General features: G+C 45.7%; 3 protein-coding genes across 3 annotated transcripts in view; 1 reads left to right on the forward strand and 2 right to left on the reverse strand.

Annotated features, from left to right (window-relative positions):
- LOC311009721 (receptor tyrosine-protein kinase erbB-4-like) overlaps positions 1 to 9637 on the reverse strand; it is a 159184-nt gene extending 149547 nt beyond the window's left edge. The window contains exon 1 of the mRNA XM_084004070.1: positions 9483 to 9637. Coding sequence (XP_083860196.1) covers positions 9483 to 9546 — 64 coding nt within the window. The 5' untranslated portion in view covers positions 9547 to 9637. The remainder of the gene's footprint in view (positions 1 to 9482) is intronic.
- Positions 9638 to 11743: 2106 nt separating this feature from the next.
- On the forward strand, positions 11744 to 15815 carry LOC311009950 (receptor activity-modifying protein 1-like). Its single transcript, XM_084004399.1, has 3 exons — positions 11744 to 11897; positions 13707 to 13845; positions 15462 to 15815. The coding sequence occupies exons 1-3, from the start codon at positions 11837 to 11839 to the stop codon at positions 15715 to 15717; spliced, it is 456 nt and encodes a 151-aa protein (XP_083860525.1). The 5' UTR covers positions 11744 to 11836; the 3' UTR covers positions 15718 to 15815.
- A 118-nt stretch (positions 15816 to 15933) lies between these two features.
- Positions 15934 to 18115, reverse strand: LOC311009930 (uncharacterized protein). Its single transcript, XM_084004378.1, has 6 exons — positions 17961 to 18115; positions 17528 to 17688; positions 17186 to 17399; positions 16934 to 17037; positions 16612 to 16749; positions 15934 to 16198 (listed from the first exon to the last, which is right to left on the reverse strand). The coding sequence occupies exons 1-6, from the start codon at positions 18066 to 18068 to the stop codon at positions 16081 to 16083; spliced, it is 843 nt and encodes a 280-aa protein (XP_083860504.1). The 5' UTR covers positions 18069 to 18115; the 3' UTR covers positions 15934 to 16080.
- Positions 18116 to 19831: the final 1716 nt, after the last annotated feature.

A 19831-nucleotide genomic window follows, 5' to 3' on the forward strand; every position in this document is an offset into this window, starting at 1 on the left:
CAGAACGCCACGTCAGCTCCTCTACTGCACGCCCGGCAGAAGATTCAGGAAGAGTGACAGCTTCCTGTCCGTCAAACCTCCTGCTAAGCGAGAAATCACAATCATCATCGGCGTTATTATTGATTACTGTATCAAACTTTGTTTTCGCTTCATTTCCCGTCACAATATGTAAGGTTACAAACACTGCTTTGACATTTTATCCAGCAGACCTTTTATTAAATATCAGATACGAGCCGCACAGATGTGATGGATGGTCTTCTCAAACTCAAAAAAAAAAAAAAAAGAAGTCTGTAAAAGCTGCAATGCGGGTTTATTTTCATTGTCATTCCATATCAGTTGAGCCGTCTGTATTTTTTTTTTTTTTTTTTTTTTGCTCATTTGAGTCTTCATTTAAAAGGTAGGCGTAGAGCGGAGAGAGGGTCACCTTGGCTGATGGAACGACACAGCTATCAAACAGGAACGCATTAGCTCAGGTTGAAAAGAATGAATGAGGAGTCGGTGTAAATGTTAATGTTTCAAGGCTTTTCCGGCGGAATAGATCCCCCCCACCGACGGAGCGCGACACCATAAAAAGGCCAGGAAGACAAGAGGATACGGACGATAATGACAGTTTAGTCAGTTTAGAGCAAATATAGGGTTTTTTTTCATGAACAAAGAACCATCCACATCGCAGGATGTGATGATCAAAGCAGGTCTGGTGGTTTAGTGCCGTGCAGAATGGGTGAACTCTGCAGAAGAGACAGAAATGCCTCATGGAATTTGTCAAAAAACTCGACAGAGAGGGAGAACAAATCTCTGAGACACATATGGAAGGAGGAAAACATTATCAGCAGCTCCTCCGCCAAGTTTACTGACATTTCACTCAACCCTATAGGGGATAAAGTGGAAGATTCTGTCGTTTTATGGCACTATTTTTTGCCGCTAAACCAGAAAAATCTGCTACATTGGGCCATTTATTTGACTTTTCCCTCTTATCCGAAACTTGAAAACACATCGTACGACGACATGAAGTCTAGAAACAAAACTATGACTTTTAATCAGTGTGGATTAAATAATTAATGAGCTCAAAGCAAGCGGGAGGGTTTGCTGCAATGGCGTGCAAGTCCAAATACAGGTCACCACTGGTTTCCAACAGATTTTTGGTCATGGCGGAGGGCGCTACCATCACCTGCTCCTTCTGCTCTGAACGAGCCTCCGGTCAGCCCTCCAAACACACACACACATGCTAATAAGTCACACACACACACACACACACACGCACAGCTGATGCTGTTTGGGAGCAGCGGCCTTGAGACTCATAGCGCTCTAATTAAGTAAATGAGAGATTCGGAGGGGCAGATGGTGGGAGAAGAAGAAATGGCTGCTCTTCCTGTCTGGGTCGCCCACAGGGCAGCAACTGTTCCCCACCTCTGACTTTTTTTTTTTTTTTTAAACTTCTTCTGCTTGCTTGCCTTTCTCTGGTTATTCAGCCTCAAAGAAAACACTCGCTTTCTCGCCGTTGAGATCTCTTTGTGCGTTATCTCTCCACCTCTCTGCGCTCCTTCTTATTCTTCTTCGTTGGTGTGTGTGTGTGCGTCTGCATCACATGCCCTGGAGGTAGATACGGCGTCCCGGGAAGGAAATGAAAACCCCCGTGCATGCAGGGAAATGAAATACGAGCGTCCGTGTATCTCATGTGTTGTCATGTCGGACAAACTGCACGTCGGTGTTTCATCTGAAGGAGTGGGTCTCCATGTTTCATCTTTCACGTCGAAACAAAAACGTTGAATCTTGCTCGGATGAGTTGGCGTTTTTAGGAAAAGCTGATCTGAAAAAGACGACAAATAATCTAATAGGATTCCCGATGTTTTCCTTTCTGAAAGCAGCCTCTAATAAAAAGCGAGTGAACCTGTTTGCATGGCCCGCTGCCCCCGCGGTGGAAACATGATTTCCAGGGAGCGGAAAGCCTTTTGAGAATTTCATTTTCAAGCTGAACTCGGGGGGGGGGCAGCAGCGTGACGGCACGTTGGAGCCGCCGCTGTTTCCGACTATCTGTCCCTGGGTTTATCTCCGGCTTCCTAAATGTCTCGCCGTCGGTCTTGCATACTCTTCTCCCGGGGTTTTTTTATTCTCACAACGCTTATCTGCAGGAAAACACATGAGTTGATGTAGCCGCACGGGAATGTAATGGACTTGGGATGAACCTGGGATGCGGCAACATTGAGACATATTGAGTATCGGTTTGGTTTCACTCGGATGACGTTCCCCCCACTCTGCCTTTTACATTCCAGTGTTTCGTTTTGGCTTTTATACTTAGCTCTTCAATTGCTAAAAACAATTCATTATAATAGGAATCAAACATTTGTTAAAGGATTAATCTATGCGACATTCAGAGCATTATACTGTGTTTGCACCGTTAGCTGCAAGCTGCCGGCTCAGCCGTCATACATAAAAGTCGTTTATCAAGCACACATGATAAATCTCTTTGATATTCTTTTCAATAGCTTTGAGTTTCCGAACAATAACCTTCAAATGCTAATCACGGAGTCGGGTATGTTATTCACCTTAGCTGCAACGGGCAGATAGTATATTACCGGGAAAATAAATGGGTTATGTTGACGGCGGTCAACCCCACAAACCCAAATATATGTTTGCCAATGCAAATGAGCCGAATGTGATTTCATTTTAACGACAAAAAACCCCCACAATCTGTGTTTGTTCCTCGTCTCCATCTTCCCTTCAGGTGCAAACCAACAACACATGGGCGACCCAATTAGCATTATCCATGGAGACGAAATAACGCTGAAGACGACGATGATGATGATGATGATGCATCCCACTGATGCAAATATAGATCTCGACACACTTGACGATCACACAATAGACACACTCGGTGCACCGACGTGCACAGTGAGCGCCTGTGTGGCCCGGGCTGATTAATTGCAGTGTTCAGTGGCGGTGATGGCTGTTCTCCTCAGAGACAACACACTGTCTCTCTCGCTGCACCTTACCCTCCGCTGGACACACACACACACACACACACACACACACACACACACACACACACACACACACACACACACACACACACACACACACACACACACACACACACACACACACACACACACACACACACACACACACACACACGCTGAAATTAGACCACCTTTCTTGCTTTCCCTTCCTGTCTCCAATCTCGCCACCGACCCAACGTCAGTTGGCGCTCACCTTGCCGAGAGCGATCTCGCCGCACGGCAACCAGTTAAGGTGCGACGCAGGGGAGTACTCAGGTGTGTGTACTCAGGCCGACGCACACACACACAAAAAAAAAAAACGCACAAACAAAATTCCTGTAAGTGCACTCGCTCATGTTCCTTGGCGCCGAAGGAGGCTCACCTCCACACATACAAAGTGACGGGGGGGAAACTTGGCCAAGGTTTTTTTTATTCTCCTCCACGAGTTTTATGTACGGCGGCCATATTTCTGCTGCAAGGTGACTCCGGCGAGGCCTCGGGGGGGGGGGGGGGGGGGGGTGGGGGGGGAGAAGGAGGGGTTAAGAGAACTGGGAAAGAGTCTCCGCCTCCTCTCCCTTCCCATCGTCTTCCCCTCATCCTCTCGTGCTCGCTCCTTATCTCTCCTCAGAGACTTTCCATCTCTTTTACCTCCGCTTTGTCTTCCCTCGCCCTCTGACACACACACACACACACACACACACACACCTCACCTTATTCCCTCCCTCCCCAGTCAGCTGTCACGGCTGCCACTTTCCTCGCACCCACTCATTTATTACAGGTCACCGTCGCAGGTGGGGGGCCGTTTAAAAAAGGACAACGTGCGCACACACATTCTCCGGCACACACAACCTCTAACTTGCAAATACTGTACATGAACACAAGCTCAACAAGCGACTGCAGTAACAAGATACCACATTGCACTGATGTTACATTTGTAATCCTCGCGAATGTCGCTTTTCCCCGCCGCGACGACTGGAAGTATATACACAATAATCTCTTGTTTTCTTTTCTCTTTCTTTCTTTTTTTATTGCGGGCAAATATTCAGAAAAGGAATTAAAGCGGGGAGATACAGACAGACTCTGGCAGAAATAGCCTTACAGACACAAAGACGCACATGCCTGAGCATACAGAGTATCAATCACACACACACACACACACACACGGTGATACACGCTCACACACTGCCAGACAGATTAAGGCCCCTGATTAAGGCGGGTGTCGCATAAAAGTCTTGGAACAGTAAATATCCTTAATTTGTAGTGTAATTAAACAGATTAGCTGCTGTGAATATCTTAACGGGGATTAGCTGACACACAATACACCAGGCGGGCTTGACTACGCACCAACAACAACACACACGGAGGGACTAGCCCAATGGAGAACATCCAAAACAGCTAACGGGGTTTTTTTTTTAACCGCCGTACGAAAGTCGGCGAGTGTTTGAAGTGAATTCAGAGAGAGAGAAAGAAAGCAATGGAGGTAATAACACAAATCTACAGGTCGGATTGACACGCGCACAGATGAGGGATTAGAGATCATTTCCTTTCAGACTTTCGTTAAAAAAAAACACCAGACTTTAGCCAAAGCTACAGGAGAAAAATCTATTCATTCCAATGCCCTCTATTGTGCCAAGACAGAAAGTTAGAGCGAGTGAAAGGAGGCAAAGGAACCGAGGAGGAAAAAAAGCCCAGACCGCCTGTGAACGATGGAGTCGATGGTACTTGATCCCGCTTCGCCAAGGAAGCGCCGCCAATCAAAAAAGGAAGCGAGGAACGTTGTCCCACTTCCTGTCTTGGCCCCGTGCCCGAGCATAGCGGGGGCACAAGCCAACTCTTGTGTACACAAGCAGGCCTACACACATGGATGCATGTAGTCACATGGACCCACCTCATACTTTACTCTAGTTATATAATCAATTATTAATAGCTTTGCGACAAATCTAACTTTTAAGATAATTAATTAATCTTAACTTGCTTTAAAATAAAAAAAAAAACGTAATTTTTCTCATACTGTCTCTTTAAGCCCTGAAGTCTGCTCTGATTGGCCGTGCAGCAGCGACATCGGAAGTATGAATCGCGTTAGTAAATCTCATAATTTCTGATCTATTAAGCTCAAATAACTAACTAAGTGGGTTGGTAGGCACTCCAGGATGCATTTGGAGGGGCTCTTAATGAGTTTGTCCTGTTTACAGCTCACACACACACACACACACACACACAGAGACACATGTATGTGGACACGTAAGTGACAGTTGGAGTGGTGTATGAAGGAGCCGACAGCATGTTGTCCACAAAACAAATTGGGTGTTGTAATTAAAGGGGGAGAAATGAGCTGTTTTCCAATCTCCCCGTGTGTTCAGTGACAGCCTCGTGTGTGTATGTGTGTGTGTGTGTGTGTGTGTGTGTGTGTGTGTGTGGAAGAGAAAGGCGAGGAAATAGGAAGCTGTTAGAAGAAGAAAAAGAGTGAAGAAAAGCAGAGGTGGTGAGAGACGAAGCAGAGCAGGGAAATAAAAACCGAAGCACAATGGAGATGTTAATGGGTGAGGACAGGAGGGAGACAAGGTGTGTGTGTGTGTGTGTGTGTGTGTGTGTGTGTGTGTGTGTGTGGGAGGGAGACGCAGGAGGTGAGGAAATGGATGGAGGGAAGAAAAAAAAAAAGAGGTCGCAAATGTAGGAGAAGGAAAGTGAAAGAGAGCTAATAAAATAGAAGTCAAATAAAAGATATGGAAACTCTGAAGTGGTGCGAGATGACACTGCTGTGTGTGTGTGTGTGTGTGTGTGTGTGTGTGTGTGTGTGTGTGTGTGTGTTAGGAAAGCCCTCAGACGCAGGATGGAGGCATTTGTCTCTGAGTGGAATTACAAGTGGCGGGCCGAACAAACCCTCCAGTGGTCTCGAAGAAACAGGGGGAAAAAAGAATTCCTCTGTCTTTCCTGTCCTTTCTTTTCCTTGCTCACGCTGTGTGTGTGTGTGTGTGTGTGTGTGTGTGTGTGTGTGTGTGTGAGTCGACAACACAAACCACTAAAAGTAGATTCAAGACTTGTGCTTCAAGCAAACAATAAGGAAGCATAAAGCTGCTTCACGCTAAGGAGCCATAAGGCTTCCGCTGCCTTTCCCCCCCATGAACTTGTGTGTGTTTTCATGTGTGTGTGTGTGTGTGTGTGTGTGTGTGTGTGTGTGTGTGTAAACACAAAGACAAAGCCGAATCAGCATGCAATTAGAAACGAAGAGAGAAGCCTGCAGATCGCGGGTGTTTCCAGTGAGCTGTGCTGTGCCGTCTGTGTGGGAGTGAGATCTCAGCGCTCCCTGAAAAGGAAGGCAATCTGTGCCAGGCTTCGAGCGTCCGACCGGCCAATCGAACCTCGCGCTAGGAGTTGGCAGCGGGCGCCTCGGCGCCGCCGGAGCCAACCCCGGCTCGTCATTAGGCAGCAGAGGCACGTTCGGTTCAAGAGTCCGCCGTGCCAAAACGCACCAGCGCGGCGCCAGAGACGGAGAGGGACGGAGGAGCCGTCGCGGTAGTGGCCAATAAAGCGGCTATGTTGCACCCAGGCCTGGGATGTTTTCCTTCCCATGCTGTGCAGTTGTGATTCCGCCTGTAAATATTTGGGGTCGGTTCGCAAACTCGGAAGAACAGAAGCCCCTCTGTACGGCCGGCGGCAAACAAAATGTCAGCAAACTTGTGACGTCGGCGGAATGCCTGGGAAGAGGAAAAGTCAGAGACCACTTTTCTTTTTTGTCTTCAGGAGTGAACAGCGTCATCTTTGTTTGCTCGATAACAATCAGACGGTGAAGTAGCACGAGAGGCACCGCTGTCTCAGGCCCTCCATCACCACCACCACCACCACCACCACCACCACCACCACCACCACGCGTCACAAAGTCATCGCAAGGCTCCCCTTAGGGCTCCGTGAGGTCGTCCAGTTGAGACAGAGCTCAGCCGAAATGCAATTGTTATTCTTTTCCTAAAATCTGGTTGACGGCGGACGAATGCACAGGAAGCGCGTGGACCCCGCTCCAGGAAGTAGCCGGGTTCACGCCCCCCGCCAGCGTATCGAAACCGCGACGGCGGTGTTGACTAATTTAGAGCAAGATTGAATTCCGTCACCTCCTCATCTCTCATGCTGTCAAATAAAAAAAGGCCTCACGGTCTAGACTGATGCTATCATCAACAAAAAAAAAAAAAAAAAGCTTAATTAGCTTGTGATAAATTCTCATTTCCGCCGGTCTACAAAGCCTCGGCTCGGCGGCTGCGTGTGCCAGCTGACGGACGCCCAGTCATTTGATACTGGCATTCAGCGGGTCCCCCCCCTCCCTCCCCGGCCATTTCACAGGAGAGCACATCTTTAAATGTCACCCAAACACACACGCGTGCAAGGGCAGCATTTGTCATACACACTCATCGCCACGGCGATTAAAATGTTTGCGCCATTTGTCTGGGGAGGCAGACAAACAGACGGCTCGACGGGGGAATTACGGGAAAAAAGGTTTTTTGTGGCGAAATAAAAAAGCGTTCAAGATTCTCCCGATAACGTACTGCAGAGGAATCCGGTGCGTCATGGCAACGGCATCGTCAACTTGAGTGACGTAGCTGGAGCTTTCAACCACATCTCATGGTCTTCCTCAGGGGGGATGGAGAAGTTAGGAATGTTTCAAAGCTGCCATCAGCAACCCGTGGAGCTACAAATACTAGCTGATTATTATCATTTTTCAAGTAATTAATGATATTCCTCGGAGCCATCCTCCCATTTTTAAGACGTGACAATAATCACTGGAAACAAAACAACCGACAAGTCCTCATGAACACATCGGTGGGGTCAGAGGTCAGAGGTCAGCCCCCTTTCTGACGTCGATTTTGGAATAACGATCAACGCGAGCGCGCAGAAGGCCGAGCCTCGACACACAGGGCCGCGCTCACATCCTCTCGCGCCGCCAACGGTCGGACAGACGAGCCATCAATCAGCGACACCTCCGTTTTTGGCACACATGTGGTCTCACGGCCACACACACACACACACACACACACACACACACACACACACACACTCGAGCATGCGGGGCCAGCTGACTGGCAGGAATGCTGCAGACATTTGTCTTGCAGCAGGAGAGCGCACAGACAGATTCAATCACCATGTTAAACACCGGCGGAGTGAGCGTCTCCAGCCTCGGCCCGACTTCAACCCCCAGATACCGCTTGATAAATGGCGGCGGGGATGAATTTTTAAAGCTACAATAAGGGCGATTAAGTGAAAAAGTGTACACAAATATCTACTCAGCACACACACACATAGAGTGGACTTCCCAAGAGGCACAGCTCAGATTCTTGGGCTAAATTTGCATCACAAATATGTGGGAAGGCAGCGTGTGCGTAGTGAATAAATCAACCAGCGAGGGTGCCACTTTCCCCCCCTATTCATCCCCGCTTCACACCCATCCACATCCATGCATCCACAGCAGGAGTGTGTGTGTGTTTTGTTTGTCTCCCCAGCTCCGCCTGAGAACCACAAAAACCACCAGAGATGGAGCCAGAACCCCCGACCTGTCCTTGGAGGCGGTGGGGGGGGGGGAGAAGCGTCCCGGAATCCCATTTGGAGCCTCTGGGAGTTTTTGGGGCGACGGCCAACATCCACCTCTGAACATCAATCCACAAACTCTACCCGTGTGAACACACTTCCTGCTTCCACTTCCAACTTGGCAATTGATTACATCAATTAGGTAGGGAGATGCTGGCATCATCACCAGCCTCCCCCCCCAAAAAAACCCAAAACAGAGTCTATTCCAGCGTTTTCCACCAACAGAGAACACATTTAAAGTCCTTATTGATCAGGTTGTGAACAAAAGAGGATTGGGGGGGGGGAGAAAGAAAGTTCAGCAGCATCAAAAGCCAATGATTTGCTTGGATAAACAGAGTTGCGGAGCCTGCAGGAGCGAAATGTCACACAGCAAGTGGTGAGAGCTCAAATGTGAGAGACAGGGAGGAAGGAACACAACACATGGAAACATTAGGAGGCTTTATAAGGGATCGTTTAGGTGGCAGCGCAGGGATCTAAATTATTTAAAAAGACACCAAGGGGGCAATAAAAATCTGCACGAGTGGCGCAACCGAGCCCTATAAATCAGCGCAAATAGCCGCGGACCTCAGTCCATCAATGCCCGCTTAGGGGAATTACATTAAAGCGATGGCGCATTCATCCCATTTAATATGGAGCTGCTCATAACGGCAAGAGATGGTTCGAGATGTTCCACACCATATTTAATCTGATGATTTGGGAGATTTTTGGAGAGATTTTTACGCAGAGCTCGACACGATCCCCGCAGGATCCCCCCCCCCCCCCCCCCCTGCAAGGTGCGGGTCTCCGCGCGGATGGATGTGAAGTTGCGTTAAGTTTATCAAGGTGATGTCCGTCCGTTATCGTGCGTACAGGTGCTGTTTTTTAACGTGCATGTTCATGTGTGACCCAGGTAGGGAGACGCGCCGCCGAGGCACTCACCTGATTGCGCCGCACTCGATCGGATCACCAGCAAAGTGACGAGGACGCAGGCGGGGAACTTCATCTTCGGAAAAAAAAAGGCTTGCTTTGTCTTGTTAACTCCCCGGGAACTCACATGTCCAATTCAAGATATCCTCGTTTGTCACGCAAATAAACAAAAAAAAACAAACAAATAAAAAAACACAACAACACGCGTCTTGGCTTCTGCTGGCACAGTTTCACGTGCGCAACGCGGGAGCGGCGCCGTGGAGAGCTTTACGCGCCGCGCTGTTTGTTGTTTGTTTATCAGGTCCCAGACCGGTGTTTAGTTCGGTTTCCGCCGCGGATACTCCGAGCCATTTACTCCTCGCGCTGCCATAGCGCCGGTGGCTGGTGGGGAGGGAGGGGGTGAGGCGGGTGGAGTGCGTGTTGGGATGTAGGGGGGGGGGGTGAACACGCCTCCTTACCGTGACTGACACCTCGTCCAGCCAATTAAACCCCACATCCAAAAAAGCTTAGGAGCGTTTTTTTGTCTTTTTTTTTTGGAAACCCGCCCACCTCACTTATCACCACTCTGATTGGCTGCTCGGATTCCTCTGCTGTCAACACACCTGTCATCAGCTTCCCCGCTGCGTGCGTCAAAGTTCAAAGTGAGAGGAACAACACACATATTGTTGTCTTATTATAATTATATAATTATCATAATGTAAATTATTATTGCTTTATTGGCTCCCATGATTATTTGACAACCACTAAAAAAATGCCATGAGTGTATATTGAATGTAAGCCTCTGCAAACATCCGCCACTAGAAGGCCAATAAACTTTGACGACGCCCGTGTGGAGAGGATGGAGCCGCCCGCTGCACCGTTTTACAAGCTACCGTTTTGTGTCCGAGTATGGAACCGGCTGGAGGGGGAGGAAACAAAAAAGATATTGATTTGTGATGCATGGAAAGTGGAAAAACTCAGGCATAAACCGCATCTATTACCAAACGAGCAAAAGGTGCAAAAACGACGCTTCATAAATCCCCACAGTGGAAAAGACAGGCTTCATTCAGTGTCCTCTGCCTCCCTCTAGTGGAATATACGCGGAATTACTCCCTATTGAGCCTCTGGGGCATCCTAAAGCTGTTAAGGGACATAAAACAACATCTGGGCTATTTTTATTGGCTATTTTTCACAAATATTATGCCTGTAACACTGGCAATTAAAAAAACACATCACATGATCAACTCGAAGCTTAGTTATCTTCATTTTGTGCACAAGAATCAGCAACAACCCTGTCATGTTTATGGCAAATAACCAATGTTTGTTTGTTGAAAATGTTCAACGAAAAAAAGTATTTAAAAGAAAAACACAATTTAACCTTTAGAGATAATTTGTTCCCAACATGAATCAACAAGTGTCAAAATAAAAGAATCACCAGTACAGGGTTTGAAATGTGTCCGGGCCGCCAAATGACGAAACACCTGATATATATATATATATATATATATATATATATATATATATGAACGGTCTCCAGCTACATAAAAAGCAGCATTTGCAAAGCATTTGAGCTGTGGGATTAGTCTCACACCGGCAGAGACAGCCACACTGGGTGGCAGCACAACTCTGCAGCCTGGAGAATACTAATGAACGTCAGTCTGTTCCCTCTACAAAAAAAAAAAAAAAAGAAGAGAAATCTGCAGATAAAACATTCAATTAGTGACATTTGTGAGCTGCGTGAGATTTTGCGCAGATAGGAGCGGGATATGGAAATGGCAGACTCTTGCCTTTGTGCTCTGTAATGGGCCCCTGTGTGAGTCCAAAGGGAGGTTTGATTGGAGGGCTGCGGAACAATGGAGAGGGGGATTCCAAGTAATCAATTACAAATATTAAATAAGTAATGATGGAAAACGGAAAGGCATAATGAGTCTGATGATGTGTTATCTCACAGCAAGGCCTCTGCAGTGATAATGGTGCCAATTAGGGCGCATGGCAGTCAAATTACAGATTATAAAGTGGGATAATTGTGTATTCAAAGTCATGTGCTGCGGATTTTTAGGAAGTTTGAGTGCATCAAGGGGTCGACGTGTGTCTGATGCGGTGACATACGATCAGATGGAATGGTGCCCTGCAGGGTTTCACTTATTTTGGTGTGTGACTTTGTTGTGGAAGCAGCAGCGGGACGGGAGGATCAGATGTCAGGCGGAGCTGCTATGATTAGGCGCTGCGCCGAGGGAAGGAGGCTGCCCGCCGCCGTGGAAGAAGGTCAAGGGGGCTTTTTGCAGTACAGAGGCAGCCTCCTCGCCGCTCCTCCGTGTGTTTTGGTGTGAGCGCCGGGGGAAGCATGGGACGTGTGAAGCGGAGCTGCAGGGAGTGAGGTCGTCTGGATGAGGATGGCTCCGGAGAAATCGCCGCTCCTCACGGCGGGGCTCCTGCTGCTGATGGCAGGTCAGTTTGTGGTGGGGAATACTTCTTCTAACAGATCCCAGTAATTCAATGTTTCCACATTTCATGGAGTTTTATAAAGAATATGTGAATAAATCAGAATTTTGAATGGTATTAATACATTTCTATATTAAGTTTCATCGACACGCTTCACTTTTGATGTTTTCAGTCTGAGGTCATAAGGTCATTGGGTTGTTTACTGAAGAGAAAATAGCAACATTGCAAAAGTACTGCATCACCTTTTCAAGCAAGCAAAGTGTACTGAAAGTATTACAAATAAAATGTAGAAAATACTTTTATAACTAGTTGATTTTATATAGTGTACAATTGTAAGGACCCCTAAAATGAATATAATACTGTTTATTATAATGCATGTTATGACATTGTACTGTTTCGCATAATTTAACAGGAAGTTGGCACTTAATGGTGAGGAAATGTCTTACATCTATACTGAATAATAGGTAGATTTATGAATATTTGGGTGACTCTTCTCAATAATTCCAGATGATACTGATATGACTCCGACTACCCCGACACTGAAAATCGATCAGTTTCAACCTGTTCCTGTCGTACCCGTTAGGCTCCCTAAAATGTGGCAAACAAACTTGAAGGCGGTAAGCCGATGGGGTACAACCCTCCAGCTACATGCTTTGCCTTGATTTCCCTAGAAAATGGAGCGTGAACTCTGGTTAGCAGCCAAGTTGGAAGGCATCTCTGATCCCTCCAATGTCACACTTCCCCCACAAGCAGCTGCCAATGACAGACCAGACAGGTGAAGCGTCTCATCTGTTCTTTCCCTGTTTGCAAGGAAGCATAATATAGGGAAGGGACGGTCCAACAGGGATAAACATACGGAAGAGGATTAGGGCCACAGGTGAATTTTGTTTTTGACTTTAAAGTCAGAATTCTGAGAATAAAGTCAGAATTCTGAGATTAGAGTCAGAATTCTGACTTTATTCTGAGATTCTGACTTTATTCTCAGAATTCTGACTCTAATCTCAGAATTCTGACTTTATTCTCAGAATTCTGACTCTAATCTCAGAATTCTGACTTTATTCTCAGAATTCTGAGAATAAATGTCATAACATGCATTACAATAAACAGTATTATATTCATTTTAGGGGTCCTTATAATTGTACACTATATAAAATTAACTAGTTATAATATAATAGTATTTTCTACATTTTATTTGTAATACTTTCAGCACACTTTGCTTGCTTGAAAAGGTGATGCAGTACTTTTGTAATGTTGCTATTTTCTCTTCAGTAAACAACCTAATGGCCTTATGACCTCAGACTGAAAACATCAAAATTAAAGTGAAGCGTGTCGATGAAACTTAATATAGAAATGTATTAATACCATTCAAAATTCTGATTTATTCACATATTCTTTATAAAACTTGAACACCACTTTAATCTCAGAATTCTGACTTTATTCTCAGAATTCTGAGATTCTGACTTTATTCTCAGAATTCTGACTTTATTCTCAGAATTCTGACTCTAATCTCAGAATTCTGACTTTATTCTCAGAATTCTGAGATTCTGACTTTATTCTCAGAATTCTGACTTTATTCTCAGAATTCTGACTCTAATCTCAGAATTCTGACTTTAATCTCAGAATTCTGATTTTAAAGTCAGAATCACATGTGGCCCTAATCCTCTTCCGTAATTATTTATTTATTATTTATATTTATAACAATACCAGGACGCAACCTAATATTCCTAATTACCAAGAACTTTTGTATCCCGTCTTATTTATTGTGTCTTGATGAAAATATTTAATGTGATTTCTCTCTCTTCCTCTTCCGTTTAGCTCAAGTCCTTCCATCTGGGTCCGGCTGCAACAGTGGCTTCTACGAGAGGATGATCGGCCATCTCTGCCTACCCAAGTTCACGTTGGACATGGGGGGTCTGGAGCGGGGTCTGTGGTGCAGCTGGAAGGACACCATGGAGTGAGTTCACCCACTGGGTTATGGTCGAAGGGACGGGGTTGGATTTAGAGGGAAAGGCTCCTAAAGAAAGCAGAAAGAGGAGCTGCAGCATTACATGAATACGATCGGATGAGTCAGACAGGAGGGTGAGAGGAGCCGGGACCCCCACAGGAGAAGCTGCTGACAAAACTGTGATTTCCCCCGCTGGCTAGCTGGTCCAGCACATAATTAGCGGCGGTGTCTGCGTGTTGCAGTTGTAACTCTTCATAAAAGACTCATGCAGACACACGGAGGGCTTACAACCGCGTCACCAAACTCCTCATCGTGGAGGACCTTAGGAGAACTCGCTGTGCAAACGAGAGGAAATAAACCATGCGGGAAGGAAAATTAGAAATACACTAATGAGGCCTTTGTGTGGGTGAAAAGCTGGATTTATGAGCAATAAAATGCACCCTTTGTGAATTCTCGGGCGTTATTCTGGTGCGACCAATTAGCTTAAGGTGGGTAACGTTAGCAGAATGTTCACTTTAAGCCGTCGTGTCTGCTAGATCAAGACCACATCGTCGTGAACCTGGATCTGAACCTCAGCATCCCGACAGGAAGTTGCTAAAGATTCTAATTATCATAACTATTCAAGTTCAAGAGAGTCTGAAAGTGCTCCGCTCACGCTTTTTTTTTATTCCGCTGACTTCTTTCTCCAAGAGCAAATAAACAATCCCCGAGGGTTCACCGAAAAGACGAGCTGGAAGATGGGGTGTATCTTTTATTTGCTTTCGTGAAAGTGATCTATGATGAGCACAGTCTTTATTAGGTCTCCGGTGACTTTTCTTTCTCTGGCCATGTCGTCCGCCACAAAACCCCACAAACCCACACGATGAGAAACCACCTCGGCTGATGGAGCTTCTACAGTAGCAGCAATCTAATTACGCCTCGAGATCAGATCAGAGCGATGCGATCTTAATCTCAATAAAAGTAAAGGAACTTCATGTGGTAAAAACATAACAAGTTGGATGGAGCCTCCGATAATGCAAATATCGCCATTTGACGCTCCTCCGCATCAGTGGGAGCGGAGCTGTGCATTGTGGGAGTTGTTGTGAAGTCTTCCTTTAAAGCCTCCGGAACAGAATCCCTCCTGCTATGGTGCAACGCTGCACTGCTGGTGCTACACCGTTGGTATGCGTCTCCGTTTCCCCTACCCTCCACCACCTCGCCGTTATATTTAGCCGTGTTGAGCCCACTGGTAACTGGAGACACTCCTTTGCTTATTTTCCTACTAACAGGAGCCCCGACCCTGAAAGGACGTTTCAAAGACACGACGAGAGCCTAAAGACTGTATGCTAACTCAGAGTGGGAGGATTCTAACCTTTTCTAACACCATACATGCATACTATGTAGAAAATCATTGAATATGTATTGTGGCAAAAGCAGAAAGCCAAAAATACCAGGATGTACAAGCCAAGCCAGCATGCTTTCCTGACCCACAATTCTGTGCTGCAGATATACGACCAAGAGGGTCAAAGGTCAAGGTGTCATGATGAAGTAGTATGTCTCATTGAAAGCAGAGTGCATGCAAAAGCATGGCCTGTAAGGGCAGCTGCAGTATGTACTAAGTGAAAGTATGTGATCGCCCCCTGCAGGATATACGAGGGACTTACAAACTGCACCTTCCAGGTGGCCCTGAGGGTGGACTGCTACTGGCCCAACCAGGTGGTGGACCGCTTCTTCGTGCACATCCACCGCGTCTACTTCCACGACTGCGCTCTGACCGGCCGGCTCCTCCACGACCCGCCCACCGCCATCCTCGCCCCGTTCATCGCCGTGCCGGTGCTGGTCACCCTGCTCATGACTGCCCTCGTGGTGTGGAGGAGTAAACGCACAGAGGGGGTTTTATAAGGAGATACATATGGACTCCTGAGGGTGCGATATCTTCTTTTTCATTCATATACACTTTTTTCCCCATATTAGTATGAATAGACGCATGAAAAACTGTTTTAACGTTAATACGATGATGTAATAAAAGCTCTGTTTGGTATAAAACTGAATTGATTTGTGGATATGAAGGGGAAATGTTCATTACCATCTGTTGTTATGGCCCTAAACAATCTGTGAGCATGTTAATAACTGTAGAGGGAGGATGGAGTCAAATCAACAGCACTTTATCATAAAAATCAAACACCGTTATACAAACACAACAAATTAAAAGAAGGATCGGCGTTCAACTCTCAACAAAAAGAGGAGAACGACACAGATATTTGATTAGAAATGGGTTCCCAACGGCAGCGGAGTGAGTGGTTTGCGAGCCAGCCAACAGAAATACTTCACGATCGCCGTCACTTCCACGTCGGGAGAAGACACGTTCATAGCAGACATCAACCTGGGAGGGAAGACAAGAAGAGGCGAGGGTTTCATTAATCATCAGCACGGAAACGGAGTGAAGAAAGCAAGTAAAAAAAACAAAACTCTTTCCAGAGACAGAGAGCAGAACTGTGTGGTAATTAAATACAATGTCATACTTTTTTTTTATCCGTGTAAAAGTTACGGATCAGCACTTCCCCTCCGTATATTTTTGCTTGCTGGGCTGTTCAGTCGTGTCAGGGGCAGGGGAATTAATGGCGGCTGCATTATCAAAGCATTAAACGCCTTCAACGGTTGAGCTTAGTGGTGCAATGTTTGGCTTCTCCTGATTAGACTGTGACAGCACTCAGGGACGGATTTCAGCCGTTTCTGATCATGACGAAGAGATGTTAACGATTACACTTGTGGACGAGATGGAGGTTAATACGTTACTTGTTCCTGATGTCATTAACCAGACGTTGGGCCTCAGCAGGGTCCGTTTTCAGCAGGTTCTGGTAGGTGGTGAAGGTCTCCACCATGCTGAAGTATCTGCTCAGAGGCATGACGTTCCTCACCCTCAGACTCTCAGTCCTGGATGCAAAAGGAGGGTGGAAACGGGCTGTTTAGACACTCACAGTGAGACAACACTTGACCCCCAGCTGCTCAAGTTTAAGCAGCTGTTCCAGTTTATACGTAGCTCTACACATGCGTTTATAAATATAGCATTCATCCTCCCGCTTTATAGATGAATATAATAGAATCTGGGACGACTCACCACTCTTTGTCGGGGTATGAGCAGGAGTCAAACATGTCTGCGTAGATCTTTAATGAGCTCGTTCCTATGTAGGGGTTTCGGAACGGAAACAGGGCGGAATGAAACTACAAAACAAAAAAATTAGCATGTTAGTATGCGGAAATGTTAATCATTTCAATTGGTGATCCACTACATTTATACTGCATGGCAATTAAGAAGCATTCAAACATCTTGAGGTCAGGTCAGAGGTCAAGGAACATTTTTTGGACGAACCTCTTTGCAGATGTCGCTGAGAACGTCGGAGACGTCGCCGTATTCCAGCTCGACGTCCATAGTGTAGCTCACGAGAGCCAGGCAGCCTCCGGGCCTCAGCACCCGGTCCGCCTCCGCCAGGAACTTCTCGCGGTCGAACCAGTGAGCCGCCGACATGGCCGCCACAAGGTCCACCTCGCCGGCAGTGAACGGTAGCTCCTCTGCCGGACACTCCCTGGGAGAAGGAATGGTAATCTTTAACTCCCTGTTTACTCACAGCCATTAATACAATACGGTGATGTTTGAGAAGCGCACACACACCCTGGAGGATACTTTTACATGCAAAAAAACAACTGGTTTGACCTGTATGATACATTTAGAGGGTTGTCATTGTTCAGAGCCATCTCCAGCTGAGCGGGGCTGATGTCTGTCCCAACAACCTCGGTGAAGAAGGAAGCCAATGGGATCGTCCCTTGCCCCGAACCGCAGCCGACGTCCACCGCGAGGTTGAGCTGGTTCGGGGTCTGAAAGGAACAGATCCTTATAGATACGAAGGGGTTGACGAGGCAAAATGCAGCTGTGGGAAACAGCTGTTCTGCAGCTCGGCTGAAAATCACTCAAATAGAGTTCTGACTTCTGCTGGAAAACTTTTGATGTATTATTAATAGCTTATTTAACTTTCAACATGCAGGTGTGAAACTGGAACTATAAGTCAGGAGTTACAACAAAATGCAAGATTTAAAAAAGGAGTATTCTGTCTCATTAAAGGCTTTGTAAAACTCTTGAACACACGTACCTTTTTCTTCATGTAGCTCACAATCCTGCTGACTAAGTCCAGCGGTGCTACTCTGTACTTCAGGTAAGCAGCGGCATGATCTTTCCCCTCAAATTCTCGTACAGCCATGTTCCCGTGCAAAGTGCTTGTGTCACAGTGGCCAACTGACCCCTGAGAATAACTAATATCACTCCTTGTACGACTGTGTGGACCAGTCCGACCTGTCTGCCTGTTTGCTCTTCTCCTGGAGATCTTAAATACCTGGAGGCAGTATGTATATGTATGTATGTGTATATATATATATTTTTTTATATAATATAATATAATATAATATAATATAATATAATAAAATATAATAAAATATAATATAATATAATATAATATAATATAATATAATAAAAGAGCAACTTATTACAACCAAAACGATTTAATATGACTGGATTAATCATGTTTTTTAAACTGTTTTTTATTTTGGCGTTTTATACCGGAAATGATCCGTACACTCGGTGTTTCGATAAAAAGGACCCCCGCTACAAAAGTGGGTACTTCCGGTACACTTCCTCCCTTCCTTTGAATGATTAAACCGCTGTTGTAAATGTGGTCTTACCTCCGTTGTGGTCCTGACAGTCTCATTAGCTTAGCCTCCGTGGTTTGGCCATTAGCTCACAATAATAGCCGAAGCTACCGGAAGTTTACATAACCAACAGATGTGTTCTCTTACTTTTCGTTAGTAGAAGACAGAAGTCTAATATGTTTCCATCATCCGCCATCAAGTTGACTCCACTGTCATGAATCCAATCAACAGCGCCTTGTAATTAGTGGTGTGCGGTCGATACTGAAATATCGATATGTAATTACGCTCCGTTATCTTTTATTTTGAAAGATTCAAACGGAAGTACTAATTGTATGTCATCGCGCTCCGTCGTCTTTTATTTTGAAATCTACCGGAAAAACCTCGTGTATGTAATGTGCCTGTCTTGATGATACCGTTGCTGTATTTCACGTTGTGGTATATATATATTTCACGTTGTGGTATATATATATATATATATATATATATATACCACAACGTGAAATACAGCAACGGTATTATAATATATATATATATATATATATATATATATACACTGTATATATATATATACATTGAGACATCAATCTGAGGCTGAAAAGAAGAGGCAGAGTGGTTTCACAGGATGTGAAATGAAGTAATGGATGGACGAACGGCTTCATCAAGACTGAAACTAAGTGAAAATAGTTGAGGAATGAATAAGAGTAAAAGTTTTAAATGCCTCCTTGTCCTCCCGACAGGACAAAAACAGTCCAACTCTTTCCAGAAACAGAGAGCAGAACTGTGTGGTAATTAAATACAATGTCATACTTTTTTTTTATCCGTGTGAAAGTTACGGATCAGCACTTCCCCTCCGTATATTTGTGCTTGCTGGGCTGTTCAGTCGTGTCAGGGGCAGGGGAATTAATGGTGGCTGCATTATCAAAGCATTAAACGCCTTCAACGGTTGAGCTTAGTGGTGCAATGTTTGGCTTCTCCTGATTAGACTGTGACGGCACTCAGAGACGGATTTCAGCCGTTTGTGATCATGACGAAGAGATGTTAACGATTACACATGTGGTTGAGATGGAGGTTAATACGTTACTTGTTCCTGATGTCATTAACCAGACGTTCGGCCTCAGCAGGGTCCTTTTTCAGGAGAGCCAGGCAGCCTCCACCAGGACTTTCTGAATATGGTGCAAAAAAGTTTTTCCAAATCTACATTTTTGCACATGCACTTAGTCGCCAGTAGCAGCAGGTGGCAGTAAATGCACACATATACCCTGAGCTGTGCTGAAAAGCAGTGTGGGAATGTTTAGGGTTATATGTTAGCTGTAATTCC

The sequence above is a fragment of the Eutrigla gurnardus genome (genome assembly GCF_963514095.1).
Source record: "Eutrigla gurnardus genome assembly, chromosome: 24".
In the NCBI taxonomy this organism is placed as follows: domain Eukaryota; kingdom Metazoa; phylum Chordata; class Actinopteri; order Perciformes; family Triglidae; genus Eutrigla; species Eutrigla gurnardus.

What these genes read in the sequence shown, in the direction of transcription:
- LOC311009950 (XM_084004399.1), top strand. Translation starts at nt 11,837, where the DNA reads ATGAGGATGGCTCCGGAGAAATCGCCGCTCCTCACGGCGGGGCTCCTG. An exon ending in GCTCCTGCTGCTGATGGCAG is followed by an intron (nt 11,898 to 13,706) that starts GTCAGTTTGTGG and finishes TCTTCCGTTTAG; the next exon opens with CTCAAGTCCTTCCATCTGGG. An exon ending in AGCTGGAAGGACACCATGGA is followed by an intron (nt 13,846 to 15,461) that starts GTGAGTTCACCC and finishes CGCCCCCTGCAG; the next exon opens with GATATACGAGGGACTTACAA.
- LOC311009930 (XM_084004378.1), bottom strand. Translation starts at nt 18,068, where the DNA reads ATGGCTGTACGAGAATTTGAGGGGAAAGATCATGCCGCTGCTTACCTG. An exon ending in TGAGCTACATGAAGAAAAAG is followed by an intron (nt 17,689 to 17,960) that starts GTACGTGTGTTC and finishes TGTTCCTTTCAG; the next exon opens with ACCCCGAACCAGCTCAACCT. An exon ending in CCTCTAAATGTATCATACAG is followed by an intron (nt 17,400 to 17,527) that starts GTCAAACCAGTT and finishes TCCTTCTCCCAG; the next exon opens with GGAGTGTCCGGCAGAGGAGC.